Raw genomic sequence first — 15496 nt, 5'->3', positions numbered from 1 at the left:
AGAGAGAGAGAGAGACAGAGAGAGAGAGAGACAGAGAGACAGAGAGACAGAGAGAGAGAGACAGAGAGAGAAAGAGAGAGACTTGTTCTGTTTGCCTCCACAGGGCATAACCAGGAACAGTGGGTAGAATTGTAAAGAGAGCATGTTAGACTTGATCTCAGGAAAACTTCCCAACAATTAGAGGAGCCCCCAAATGGGAATGGACTGCCTTGAGAGGCAGTGGGGTCTCTCACCTTGGAGATGTTCAGGAGAGGCTGAACCACGTTTTGTTCTGTTGGTTTGGCTAGGTGACTGCTCACCTCTTCATTCTCAGATACTATGATTTTTCTGAAGACAAATTCATTGAAAACTGTGCTGCAAGGCAGGCCAGAGACAAAGTCTGTATCTTAGCAGTTTCTATACATTTTGATGAGCTGTTTTTTTCCTATAGAATCAAGAGAAACATGTTTAATCTCCCTTCCACGTGTAAAAACTGTAAGTGAGATATGAGCCAAGGTACTCTGGGGATTCAGAGGTAGGAAAGCTTTCACATCATGTTATGGGAAAGTCTTCATGAAGAAGATCATATTTGACAAACAGGATTTCAATAAACAGAAATAATTGGGGGAAGGCATGTAGCAAGCCCCTCATTGTCTGGTAATGAGTTTTTCATTGTCATTCACTTCCTGTATTTTTTTTTTAATTCTTCAATTTACTTTAAAAAGCAAAGTAGGTCCTAAAAATTTGAAAACAAACAAAACATTCTATTTCCAGTCTATTTCTTGAGCCAAATATAAAACATTTTGATGAAGTCTAGCATCCTGAATTTGGGGGAGTAAGGAAAGATAGTTTATTTTTAAATCTAGAGCCATACTGATCTAGAATGATTTATATACTTGCAGAGCATTGTCTCAAAGAATGCACTACAGTATCGAGGGAATTCCCAGCATGATGCCCAGGAGTTTCTGCTATGGCTTTTGGACCGTGTACATGAAGATCTCAACAATTTTGTGAAACAGAGTAGCCGACCTCCCTTGAAGGTAAGGGAATTTATTTGTTTCTCTTTCTGTTCTTTTGGTTGGAGGTCTAGTTTTTTTAAAGTATCCTGATGTAACAAATGTACAAGAAGAGGGGTAGAAAGAAAGCCTATCTTCCCAAATTGTTATGATATTATTTTTGCAGAGTTTGCATTTAATTAAATCAATACAATGGAGTAAAAAGATCTGGATAAATTGTAAAACATATGAGTAAATAATGAGGGAATTTCATGTGCCTACAACTGTGCTTGGAACAGTGAGGATTAAAGAAATGTTTATGTATCAGATTAGTAAACAAATCAATGAAAATATGAAGTAATATGCTTATGACTAACTGTTAGAGTGAGTGATAGAGGTGGTTCATGTTGCTGTAAGTCAGAGAATTTGAGAAATCATTGTGAACTGAACTGGTCCTTGCAACCTCTGTGGAAGATGTAGGATTTGACTTAGGCCCTAAAGGAGAGGAAAGATGTGTGTGTATGGATAGGAAAGGGGAATAGCCTTCCAGGTTTGGGAAATTCTGAGCAAAGGTAAGGATCTAGGAATGATAGTAGTCCATTTGAGAAGAGAGATAGTAAAGAGACAAGTTTGGTGGATTTCCATCTCATTAGCTATTTTTACTTAGGTGATGAGTGATCAAATTCAATAAACAAATTCACTAGGACTTTTGGAGCCAATAAGACCTGAATTCAAATCTTGCCTTATGTACTGTGTAAACCTTAACAAGTCAATTAGAACCTCTCTGTCTCATTTCCATCATCTCTAAAATGAGGATAATTGGGGCATCCAGGTGGGGTAGTGAATTAGAGCACCAGCCCTGGTGTCAGGAGGACCTGAGTTCAAATCCAGCCTCAGACACTTGACGTTTACTAGCTATATGACCTTGGGCAAGTCACTTAACCTCAATTGCCCTGCCTTCCCTTTCCCCCTAAATAAAATGAAGATAATTACAGCACCTATTTAGCAGAGTTATTGGTATCAAATGGGATGATATTTCAAAAGTATGGGGTAAACCTTAAAGTTCTCTATAAGTGTTGGCTGCTATTGTTATTATTATTCTTACTTTTTCTCATATACACCCGTTAGAAGATATTTGTGAATTTTAAAAGCTAACTTTCAGTAAAGAATTGATATTTCCAGTTTAAAGACTTGTCGTTTCTTTTTCAGCCTCCATTAGAAGATGATGTGGTGCCTGAGGGACCTTCCTTTCCAGTCAGTAGCACTTTTGTACAAGAACTTTTTCAAGCCCAGTACAGGTATAGTATGTCATGAGCTTTGTTAAATGTATGGCAGTATATGGAACCTCTGTTGTATTTAGGACAATGAGCTTCTTCTAATCTCTGAAAGGGGAGGAAGCCTTCATGTGATACACACTAACAATTAGCTACACAGCCCTCTGTTTTGTTCTTTTAGCCTGGTGGTAGCTGATTCTTTGTTCTTTACAAATACAGGAACACAAGAGTTTTGACACTGAGTCGGTCCTGTGTTCTGTCCATCTCTGGTAGTGGCGAACATTGGGGAATGTTTTTGTGGGAGGATAAGACTTTTCATCAGGTTACCAGACTTCAAAGATTGGGAATGTATACTCCTCTCCTCCCTTAAAAAAAGAAGAAGCAAAACTGTATTTATAGCTGATGTCAACAATTGGGATAATGACCTTCATATACTTAATGATATTATTTCTGCTGTAAAAGTGAGACAATCCCCCTGCGTCAGATCCCACTAAATTATATCTTTGTACACAGCATTCTTAGCACTGGTGAAGAATTGTACCCATGTGATATACTGTAGCTAAAGCATTCCATTTTAAAAACTGAAACTTAAAACAGTTATAGTGGATCTTTTCTTGGGGGAAGATTTTAGATAAAATGTTTCAATTGCTGGCTTTGTCTGTATGTACAAATACATATGAACATAAGTACAACCTCACACACGCGCATGCCATCAAATTATTATTAGTAGATGATGTTGCCTTGGCTGTAGAAATAATCTTTTATATTTTAAAACAGGTTTCTATCTGTGAAATGTTGACACATTTTCTTAGTGTGTATGCAAGGATTTGTTGTTTGTAGATTCAGTCATTTTGTTTGTTTTGTTCTTTCAAACATTTTCTCTTTCCCTCTTTTAGCTTTGAAAATAACCTGGTCTACTTTGGAGATTTTGGCTCAGGACTTGCCCTATTTGCTACTCTCTTCTAACCTTACTAATCATTTTAGTACTTGTCATTCCTTAATCCTCTTAGTCCTCTCTTTTGCCCCCTCACCCAGACCCTGCACCCAATAAACAAAACACTATACCCAAACATCCAGTTTGGTGAAAATATCCACATAATGTTTTGGTAAAATTTGTACATGTAAATATATCTCATAAATGAGATGAATGTGCGTTGTAAATAATAAAGTGTTATATTAATTTAAAATATTATAATGATTATTAAAATATCATTGTATCATGAAATGTTAATAGATAAATAATGAAATAATCCACCATAAAGACTGATGAAATGAAAAAGTGAAAAATACAGGCTTTTTCTTTCAATTGAGTTGCATTAAGATCCTCAACATTTTGTTAATAATGAACAGCTGCCATGGGGAAATAGCTTTGTTACATAGCTTTTTGTGTTATACTATTTTGTAAACCAGGATTCTATCTACCACTCTATTGAGGAATCGTCCCTCAGTTACTTGGTGATCTGATTAATAAAGTTTATAGAAAAGTTAGGGAGTAACTAATGTTTATACTACCAACTAATTTTTTCTTCCTTAAGGAAGCTTGGCACTTCCAAATAAATCTCAGATTGGTTCAATATCTGTGGGAATATTGTTGTTTGGTTTCTTCTGGTTCCTTAACTACTTCAGGTGACTGCACCCCTCTGCCCCCAAGCTAGCCTCTTAGATGGAATTCACTGCTCAGTAGCCTGAGGCCAAATTTGAACTCAGGTCCTCCCAACTCCAGGGCTGGTATTATATCTACTGTACCTCCTAGTTGCCCCTAGCCTAGCCCTGAAGACTCCACTGGTAGGAAACTTTCACTAAGTTATTGCATTCTAAATTTGGACAGCTGTAGATTGCCAGCAAGTTTGCCCATTGTATCTAGCCAAAGCCTACTTTGCAGCAATTTCTGCTCTAGTTTTTTCTTATGGAGCTAAGCAAAACAAAGTTAATCCCTCTTCTATATGACAACCTGCCATATATCGTAAGGAAGTTATCATGTCTTTTTTTTTTTAAAGCAATTGGGGTGAAGTAATTTGCTCAAGGTTACACGGCCAGTTATTTCTGGGTGTGGTGCTAAGTATCTGAGCCTGGATTTGATCCCCAGGTCATCCCGACACTGGAGCCGGTGCTCTTACTTGCTGAGCCATCTGGCCGCCCCTTATCATGTCTTTCTTAAGTTTTTTTTCCTGCCTGGAGAGAAGCCAGCAGCTTTAGTTCCTCCCACAGATCCTTTTATGACATATTTTTGGTTGACTTGCATTATCATCCCAGTCACCCTTCTCTATATCCTCCAGCATTTAGGAACCGATTATGGTATTTCAGGGCAATATATACCATGATTATTATGTCCTTCACCCTGGACACTGTTTTTCTCCCAATACAGTATAAGATTAAATTTGTTTTTTGACTGAGTCTACTAAACGTCCCAGGTCTTTAAAATTTTTTAAATTTAATTTGTCTAAATGAACAAAAAAAGGGGTAGCTAGGTAGCGCAATGACTAGAGCACCTGACCTGGAATCAGGAGGACCTGAGTTCAAATCCAGCCTCAGACACTTAACACAAAAACTAGCTACGTGATCTTTGGCAAGTCACTTAACCCCAATTGCCCTCCAAAAAAGCAAATAAAAAAATAAATGAACAAAAAAATTATTTTCTCACTCACCCTCCCCATTAAGAAACAAAACAATACCCTGTAGCAGATATGCATGTTCCAAACAAATACCCTCCTTGGCTATGTCCAGCAAATATGTGTCAGTCATAAAGACTAACATAAAGACCTAACACTATCACCTCTTTGGCAGGACATAGATAGCTTGCGTCATTATTAGTTCTTTAGAATTATGGTTGGTCATTATGTTGATCAAAGTTCTTAAGCCTTTCAAATATGTTTGTCATCAAAGTGTTACTATATAAAATAACTGCCTACTCTGTATTAGTTCATGAGAGTCTTCTAAGTTTTCTCTGAAACTATCCCTTTCATCATTTTTTACAGATCACAGGTTTTTTTCGTGTCTTTGTTTTCTTTTCCTTCCTTTCCTCCCTTGCCTTTCTTTTTTTCTTTTTCTTTTAAATTAGAGCTATTACATAGCTGTATCTTTCCCATTTTGTGCTTAGGATTGTTTTCTTTGAGTCAATGTCAGATTTATATTAAATTTTAGGAGATTGGGTTTACTCATAGCTTACTGAGCTCTTTTTATGTCTTTACCAGCCTTTTCCTGCCCTACCCTTTTGTGTCATATTCAAATTTGATAAACATGCCTTAAGGACAGAAGTTTCTGGTCTCTACAAGAACTCTCCCTCTGAGTTGACTTTGACTCATTAATGACTATTGTCATTATTTTTGGCCTGACCATTTATTCAGTTCTGAAACCATCTATCTTTACTTTCATTTAGTCCATATCCCTGCATCTTATTCATAATAGTCTCATAGACTTTACAAAATACCTGCTAAAATTCAAGCATACTATGTTTATGGAATTTCCTTAATTTGCCAATCTAGTAGCACCGCCCAAAAAACCCAAAACAAAACAAAAAAAGGAGATGATGTTGGTCTGGCATGTCCTTTTTTTTGATGAAGCTATGCTAGCCTTCAGTGATCACCATTTTCCTTTCTAAATGCCCCATAAGCCAGCATCTTAATAATATGTACTAGAGTTTTTTGAGGAAATTGACTTTAAGTTCACTGGCCTATAGTTTGTCTTTCCAGTTTGAAAATCCTTTTCTTTGATAGAGGAAACAGAAACAAAATAAAAGTTTCCCCTTTCTACCTTTTGTCCATAGTTTATCAACGTTGTCTCTTCTGCCCAGAACAGGGTTCCTACTGCTTCACTGAGTATCTTTCTGCTTTCCGTGAATCTTTGAAAAATATCTTTCTGTTGTCTTTAGCATCCATGATAAGCCTCATCTTCTTCTGTGGTTTATCATGCCTGATATTCTCACAGTATTGTGCTGTTTTCCATTTTCGTTTATATACTCATCCTTCTGTCTTCTGTACATTATCTTTTTAAACTTACCTGATTTAATCAGTTACTTGTGTAGTCACATACATATCTAGATACCTCTCCCTTTCTCTTCTTTATTGAAAGAATTTTGTATCTATATCATCAAAATTTCATTCTTGAGGGCTTCTCATTCTTTTGGAACTGACTTCCTCTGTAGAATCTTAGGTGAATACAATCTTGTCTCTTCTTTCTTGGAAATCTTTGATTTGGAGCTAAAATTGATTTGATAATTTCCAAAATACCTAAAGCTCTGGACCAATATTGTTGAATTTCTAAGGAGAGGAATAATTTCAATATCAGATCAATTTTTGTTAATCATTGTTAAATGCTTACAACATGCAGGGCTTTGCTGGAGGAATGGAGAGGCTGCAGTGAAATAGAGGGATAAGACACATCTCTGCCTTTGGGGAGTCAATCTCATAGGAGAGATAAGCCAAATACACTAATAATTATAGTTTAGGTGCCAAGACATAGAGGCACAACAAAATACTATGGAGAACAGAGAGATACCATCTAGTAGGGAGGAATATTTCGCAAGTATTTATGAACAGTGTTCTATTTGCCTTGGCTACATGTAAAAGCAGAGTTGATTTTCTTGATTCCCTTTCCCTGTCCATCCCCCTAACATTTGAATTTTGATATCATAAAAATTTTAGGTGATGATATTTGCTGAATAGTGACCTGGTCTTATAGTCACTGCATTTCTATGAAGGCCATGCACGTGATTTTGCTCATATCTGATTAAGGTTAAGAAAAAACTAAAATCATAGAATGAGAGTGTTTTTGTTACCATCCTCCCCACCCCTCACTCCTTTTTGATTGTTTAATGAAGTGGGGACTTCAGTATACCAGGACTAAGTTCTAACAGTGTTGCTATCTCTGTGTCTCATGCTTTTGTTTTTGAAGATCTTCTTTGACTTGTCCTCATTGCCAGAAGCAGAGTAATACCTTTGATCCTTTCCTCTGCATTTCCTTGCCAATTCCTCTGCCTCACACAAGGTAAGAATAGAACTGATTTCATGAAGACTTGAGTATGTGCTGTATCATGTGTCTTTCCCCTTCCCCCAATACTACATTGGCCACGAAAACATTGTACAAGAAACGGGGTTCTAGATTAAGTTAAGGCATTCTTTAATAAACTTTTGCAGAATTATTTATCTAAATTTACAGATTGTACAAGTCTTGGTGGTGGCTATGTGAGTGCTGGGAACTATTCCATTCAGTCACTCCTCCCTGGGCATGTTGTCTGTAGAGTAGAGAAGACTGTTGTCTCAGTCATTTGGCCAAATATTTGTTAATCTAGTTTATTCTAGGTGGCTTACTTGGTACTGGGGATAAAAAGACAAAAATGAATCATTTCCTGCCCCCAGGAAGCATATACCCTGTTAAGGAAACAACATGTACACTTAGAAATAAATACAAAACTCCTACAAAGTGAAGCAACTGTGAAACAATTTCTAGCAGGTAAAGGGGAGAAACTAGTCTGTAGTGGAATCAGTGGCTCCCTTTTGTATACTTTTGGGGCCCCATTGCTGTATTGTAATAAAGCTAGATGCTATGCTCTTACGAATTCTTCATAACTCTTGATGAAATTATTTATTTAATAGTTATTGCAAAGCACAAAAGGTCAGCTTAAATGAGTTCTCAGAACATGTTAATTCCTAGACTGGTGCTCTACTCTTCTGTTAGGAAAAACAGTCTTTGTAGTATACTTTTTCTTGATCTCAAACTCAAACTTAAAATAGTTTGAGCTGTTTGGGTCCAAAGAAGTTATTCTGTTTGGTTTGCAAATAGTAAGTGGTCTGGAGGTAGATTCAACATGGAGTCAGCTCAGGTCAGATTTGTTTATTATAGGTGTTAGCTGAAAAGTGAGCAACCTGCCTAAAGGAAAGACTCAACTTTGATCTGTGCAGGCCTCTCTATGTCACAGTCGTGTATCAAGGAAAATGCTCTCACTGCATGAGAATTGGGGTGGCCGTACCTCTGTCTGGGACTGTGGCTAGGCTTCGGGAAGCAGTGTCTGTGGAAACGAAGATTCCTACTGATCAGGTAAGGCGGAATTCATCCCTTAAGATGCATGTACATTGTGTACATTGCCCATATGGCTGAAATTTCTTTCTTTTTTTTTTTCAAATCTAAACTTATACAGCAGGCAAAACAACCATTTCCCTACATTTTGCAGGAGAGAGGACTGTATGTGAAACTATTAGGTAGAGGTTGCTTTTTAAAAAAGTATACAATAAATCCAGTGTAACTTTCAATACTTTCCTGCTTGTCTGTAGTTCTTGACTATCCCTTATCTTCTGTTCTCTTTTCTTGACGGAAAAAGATCCTTAGAGGCTCCCTTCCTTCCACTCCCCTGCCACTGGTGTGGGGGGGGGGAGGAAAAATTTGTTTTGACAAATAGACCTAGTCAAGCAAAGGAGATCCCCACCTTTGCATGTGAAATGTGTGTGTGTGTGTGTGTGTGTATTTCTTACTCTTCACCTTGAATCTGTTACCCCTCTGTTAGGTGGTTAGTATTATTTTAGTATTTTTAAGCATTTGTATGCCCAGTATAGAAATGGATTAAAAAAAATTAATATATCATCCGGGGAAAGGATATTTCAAGACAATATTGGCCAATATCTTACTTTTTTGTTTGTTGCAATTTCACATACACACACACACACATCTTTTTTTTGGGGAGGGGCAGTTGGGGTTAAGTGACTTGCCCAAGGTCACATGGCTAGTTTTTTTGGTGTGTTGTTAAGTGTCTGAGGCTGGATTTGAACTCAGGTCCTCCTGACTCCAGGGCCAGTGTCCTATTCACTGTGCCATCTAGCTGCCCCCTAACGCACATATCTTTTTTTTAAAAAATTATTTATTAATTTACTTTTAGTTTACAACATTCAGTTCCACAAGCTTTTGAGTTCCAAATTTTCTCTCCATTCATTCTCCTCCCTCCTCTTCCCCTATGGTGGCCTGTAATTTGATATAGCTTCTACAAATACCTTCACATTAAACATTAGTCAAAATGTAAAGAAGGATTATAATCAATGGAATGAACGACAAGAAAGAAGGAACAAAACAAAACAAAAAAGAGAGAGAGCAAGTAGTTTGCTTCAATCTACATCCAGACTCCAGATATCTTTCTCTGGATGTGGATAGCACACACATATATCTTAAAAAAATATATAAACAAGATGAGAGATTTTATTACAGGTTTCAGCAAAACTTTATTCCTAAAAGTTTGCCAAGGGTATAGAAATAAAAATTAATGAGTCCAAATTATTCTAGAATCATTCTTGTAAATTCTCAAAGAGATGTGAAGCCATTAAAGTTTTATCCCAATGTTAGCCAATGAACAGACATGTTTCTTATGTGATTACGTGTCTAGTGATTCATCCAATTGCTAAAGGAAATCATTTTTCAAATTGGTGGGGAGTGGTGGTGATGGGGGGAAGCCTGTTATTACTTAGTACTATTGGGTGCCTTTCTCTTCACTCAGGTACTTGAACTGATAATTCAGATAAGAATTCCTCAACTTTTTTAGGTGGAGACAAATGGAAATTCTTACTGCATTTTAATGTAAATCTTCCATGTAGCATTCTCTTTAAATTGAATCAGAAGAGTTTTTTAAGCTGTGTGCAACTAGACATGTGCTTTGTATGTAGCTCACAAATATTTACTACTATGGTTTCAATAATAACTGCTTATTTGAGATTTACTAAGTACTTTCTGGTAAAATTTCTGTGATGCAGTTCATACAAGTATTAGCCTCATTTTACAGGTGGGAAACTAAGACTCACAAAGGCTAAGAACTTTAAGTTCTTTATGTAAGCCTTGGTCTTCTGACTTCAAAAAACCATTTCTTACTATTATACTATATTGCTTCTCCTGAGAAATATTGCCATTTTAGGATTTACTAAGATACTTCAAGTTTTTAACTTCCTTTCTCCTGCTAGTTTCTGGAAATGATGGTGTTACCAGTTTCACAATAAAGGTGTTTTGCACCCTGATCTTGTGGGACCCCATTTGAGTAGTAATTGTAATAAGGCAAACACAATGAGCATTGATTGTTAGCTAAAAACATAATAATATCTTAGTTTCTCTAAGGTGGTAGAATTATAGATGTTCAGATCCAAGGCTGTAATGATGAAAATAATATTGATAGCTGCCATCCATTTCTTTCTTTTTTTTTTTTAAATTTTTTAAATGCTTTATTAACTTCTGATTTACATCGTTTGTTTCCGCCAGATTTTGAGTTACAAATTTTCTTCCCGTTTTTCCCCCACCTATCCCCCCAAAACAGCAGTCCCACAGGATATCCCCACCTGTGATCTGCTCTCTCCCATATTTTCTCTCATACCTGTTTCAACTTTTCCAGCGGATCTCTATGCCTCAGTGCCTGTATATCTTTTTTTTCTTAATAACATGTAAAATGGTATTAATAATAGTATATATATATATATATATATACAGACACACACACACACACATATATATATATATACATATATTTGAATATTTGATTTTAAAACTTTCAATTCCAGATTCATTCCCTTCCCCCCCTGCCACCCACCCCCACTGGGGAGACAAGCAGTTCAGTATAGGTTGTACATGTGCGGCTAATGCAAAACAATAACATAGTAGATGTATTATAAAAGACTGACTATATTTCCCTCCCTCCTATCCCACATCCCACTTGTTCTATTCTCTACTTTGATCCTGTCCCTTTTCAAAAGTGCGTGCTTCCAACTTCCCTCCCCCCCAGCCTGCCCTCCCTTCCATCATCCCCCCTCACATCCCCTTCCCCCCCTATTCTCCTGGAGGGTGAGATCCCCTATTTAGTGTGTATTTCCCTCCCTCCTCAAGCCAGATTCAATAGGAATACGGTTGACCCATTCCCTTTTGCCTTCCTATTCTTCCCCTCCATTGTAACCATTTTCCCTTGCCTCTTCTGTATGAGATAGTTGCCCCACTCTGTCTCTCCCCATCTCCTCTCATTATATTCCTCTCACCTCTTAATTTCACCTTTTAAGTATCATCCTTCCTGTTAAATTGGTCCCGTGCCCTCTATCTATGTATACCTGTAAACATATATACACACATTCACATATGTATTCATATGCCCGCATACCCTCATATAAAGACATATATATATATAATATATATTTCTAATCCCTTTAACTACTGAGAAAAGTTTCATAAGTTACAATTATTGTTTTTCCATGTAGGAATGTTAATAGTTCAACTTTGGCCAGGTGGCTCAGCAAGCAAGAGCACCGGCCCCAGTGCCGGGACGACCCGGATCAAATCCGGGCCCAGACACTCAACACAACACCCAGAAACAACAACTGGCCATGCAACCCCGAGCAAGCCACTCAACCCCAATTGCTTTAAAAAAAAAATAGTTCAACTTTGATAAGTTCCTTATGATTTCTTTTCCCTGTTTACCTTCTCATGCTTCTCTTGCTTCTTGTATCTGAATGTCAAATTTTCTATTCAACTCTAGTTTTTTCAGCAAGAATGCTTGAAAGTCCTCTATTCCACTGAATGACCACATTTTCCCCTGAAACAGGATACTCAGTTTTGCTGGGTAGGTGACTCTTGGTTTTAATCCCAGCTCCCTTGACCTCCGGAATATCACATTCCAGGCCCTTCGATCCCTCAGTGTAGAAGATGCCAGATCCTGGGTTATCCTGATTGTGTTTCCACAATATTCAAATTGTTTCTTCCTGGATGCTTGTAATATTCTCTCCTTAATCTGGGAATTCTGGAACCTGGCTATAATATTCCTAGGAGTTTTCTTTTTGGGATCTTTTTCAGGAGGTGATCGGTGGATTCTTTCAACCTCTATTTTGCCCTCTCGTTCTAAAACATCAGGGCAGTTTTCTTTGAGAACTTCCTGGAGGATGCTTTCTAGGCTCTTACTTTGGTCATGGCTCTCAGGCAGTCCAATAATTTTAAAATTATCTCTTCTGGATCTATTTTCCAGGTTAGTGGTTTTTCCCATGAGATATTTCACATTGCCTTCTATTCTTTCATTTGTTTGGATCTGTTTAACATCATCTTGATTTCTCATAAAGTCATTAGCTTCCATTTGCTCCAATCTAATTCTGAAGCAATGATTCTCCTCAGTGAGCTTTTGAAATTCTTTTTCCATCTGGCAAATTCGACTTTTTAAGGCTTTCTTCTCCTCATTGCCTTTCTGAGCCTCCTTTGCCATTTGAGTCAGTCTGTTTTTTAAGGTATTATTTTCTTCAGTCAGGCTGTTAACTCTCATTTCATAATTTTCTTGCATTGTTCTCATTTCTCTTCCCAATTTTTCCTCCACTTCTCTTATCTGCTTCTTAAGGTCCTCTATGGCCTGTAACCAGCTTGTATTTTCCTTTGAAGCTTTTGGTGCAGGAGTTCTGACTTCACTGATTTCCTCCTGTTCCATGCCTTGCTCCTTCTTATCCCCAAAATAGGAGTGTAATGTTGGAATCTTCTGTCTGCTTTGTTTCCTTTGCCTGATCATTTTGCCACTCAATGATTTGACTTTTGGGCTTTTTGCCACAGTAGGACTCTGCCACCAGACAGGGGAGTTTTCGTCCCAAACACTGGGGTTTTCTCAGCTGCCGGAGGTATTAGATGGGTGCCCTCTCTGAGGTCTCCACGTGCACTGGCAAGCTGGACACACACCCCAGGACTTCCACCCTAGACTGCAATCCAGATCCAAGCAGGTTAAAGCAAGAGCGATTACCCCTCAGACTGGTGCTTGGTCCCCCTACACTCTGCAGGCCAGGAGCTGAAGCCTCCACGTGGCGCTGGTGCCAGCGTCTCAGCGGTTTCTCGCCTCGGGGGTAAAAGCCACGCACTCCCACTTACTGGGTCCCAAAGTCCAGAATGCACTGGCCTCTCACCTTGTCCTTCGCATCTATGTATTGATAAATCTGGAAACGGCCACAGCTGCTGCTGATCTGGAGTCCCTCTGGCTGGCGGCTGGTCAGGCCTGCCCTGGGGCTAAAGCCTCTGCATGGTGCTGGGCTTGGCTCCCAGAGCGTTGAGCTGGCCGATTCCTGCCGGCCTGTCGGGCTGTTCTCAGCGGGAGGTTAGCTTCTCTGTGTCATTTTGTGGGTTCTGCAGCTCCAAAGTTTGTTTAGAGTCCCCTTTTGCATGGATTGGGGAGGGTGGAAGCCGGAGCCGCGGGAGGGTCGTGCTTCTACTCCGCCATCTTGGCTCCGCCCATTTATTTCTTTATGGTTTGTAAATACATTATATACATTCTTCTACGAAGACATATGACACAGATTTCTTTTTTCAGGAATCTTTTAAAGTTATTTCCTCTAATCCTTTTCCTCTCTTCCCAGGCTAGAAATTCTGTAGCTATGAGAGATTTTTAACATGGGGATGGGTGAGAACCAGCCATCCCCAACTGAGAAACTCTTAGCCTGATTGAATGGAAATTCTATTGACTCTTTCACACTAGTTATTCCCTAGGTTATGGGTGGTATATACTGACCAGGTTGCCCATCTTGATTTCTGATTATCTTCTGAATACCTTTCTGGTGAAGAGTACCTGACAGAGTACTTCCTCACAAATGATACATATAACCCAGAGAAAACATCTGAATGGAATAGTGAAAAGATCACTAGATGTAGAAATCAGGATTTTAAATCTCACCTCTGTCACTAACTAGCTGTGTAACCTTAGGCAAAGTCTTTAGCCATTGAGGTTTCTTCTCCTCCCCCACCTCCCCTCTTCAGAATTAAGCTGTTGGCCTAGGTAGACTCTGAGGTTTCTTCCAACTTTAAAATTCTGTGACCATATTACTTTCTTTAGAGCAATGCACACTTCCTGAAGCTAGAGTACACCATGCCAGCATTTTCTTAAAAGTGCCTAGGGATTTTTCCCTTCTAAGATGTGCTCATTGAAGAAATGGTTTGTGGAACTGTGTGTTCTTTTCCTGTGAGTTCTCTTAGACCTACTTCACTGCAAACTTGAGAAGATTTTTATGGCTCTGCTTCCTAGTGGAATTGAGAGATCAATTTCTGACTAATTGTACTGTTGTCTAACCATTTTCATTTCTCCCGTTTTTAGATTGTATTAACAGAAATGTACTATGATGGGTTCCATCGCTCCTTTTGTGACACAGATGATCTGGAAACTGTGCATGAGAGTGACTGCATTTTTGCCTTTGAGACTCCAGAGATATTTAGACCTGAAGGAATTCTCAGTCAAAGAGGTGAATGATTAGGTTTTTACACAGTAATATTTTCAAATGACTTTAAATGTCTTTTTAAATTGTGGTATATTTTAAAGTAATAGGTTTAACTGAATAACACAAGTAGGTGTTTCCTACAGTACTTACTTGCTTAGTTATTTGGCTTTTCCCATTAAGATTGTCCTTTTTTGCATCAGGTCTAAAAATATATCCTCACCGGGGGCAGTTCAGTTACTGAGGCTTCATTTTCAGTGTCTCTGGACAACGTGAGGAGAAATATGTGATGCTGTATCCTCCTTATTTTGTATGTGACGTGAAAATAATGAGAGTCTGATTAGGCTTCAGATTCTAAAATATTTATCTGCTGGGCTTGGTACCTGTTTCTAAGAAATAAACACATGGCATTTTGCTGCTGGCACAGAGCTGCTTATTATGCCACTTTTTTTTTTTTTTTATAAAATGTGCATCTGAGAAGATCTCCCAACAGCAGATGGTGGATTCTAGGGCTCTCTTCTCTGATGGTCAGGAAGACTGTTGTCTTGGCAGCTGTTGTAATATCCTTGGGGATCTTTCTAGGGGTTATGTGTTCTCTGTAAAAACGAAATGTTTGCTGCAGATATTCCAGTATTAAGGTAAGTACCTCAATTAAAAAAAAACCAATATAAGAATTGCTAAACTCATTGGGAGTTTGAGTGTGTATGCTGTGGAAGAGTGTATGGTTGTTTTTCTTTACAGCAGTCTCAAAGGTTAAAAACATGTCTCCATATATTCTAGTTTCCTTTAAAAACTTTGATTTAAAAAACAAAACACAAAACACTAGTACTTCAGAACTTCAAACTCAATCTGTCAAAAACTATGCTTATTTTCTTACCTAAGTATAGCTTTCCTTCTGGCTTTACTACCTGTCTTTAGTACTATGTTTCACTAGGTCTCCCAGATTTGAAATCTTGGGATTATCTTTGACTCTTTCTACGTTCCCATGTTTCATACATAATCAGTTACCTATAATATCTACTTTATACAGTTATTGAGTGGCTCAAATGAAATAATATCTGTAGAGCACTTTGTAAGC

At 38.2% G+C, this 15496-nt stretch overlaps 1 protein-coding gene across 1 annotated transcript in view; it reads left to right on the top strand.

Moving 5' to 3' along the window:
- The window catches only part of USP31 (ubiquitin specific peptidase 31), a 151005-nt gene that overhangs the window by 57369 nt on the left and 78140 nt on the right, over positions 1-15496 (top strand). The window contains exons 2-6 of the mRNA XM_069089226.1: positions 882-1019; positions 2184-2272; positions 7139-7231; positions 8146-8281; positions 14301-14445. Coding sequence (XP_068945327.1) covers positions 882-1019; positions 2184-2272; positions 7139-7231; positions 8146-8281; positions 14301-14445 — 601 coding nt within the window. The remainder of the gene's footprint in view (positions 1-881; positions 1020-2183; positions 2273-7138; positions 7232-8145; positions 8282-14300; positions 14446-15496) is intronic.

The sequence above is a fragment of the Petaurus breviceps genome, unplaced genomic scaffold (genome assembly GCF_028583685.1).
Source record: "Petaurus breviceps papuanus isolate PSGF00001 unplaced genomic scaffold, PetGlider_PUasm1.0 120, whole genome shotgun sequence".
Lineage (NCBI taxonomy): Eukaryota > Metazoa > Chordata > Mammalia > Diprotodontia > Petauridae > Petaurus > Petaurus breviceps.
Note: the sequence above shows the minus strand (reverse complement) of the source record. Positions and strands in the feature narration are given on the sequence as shown.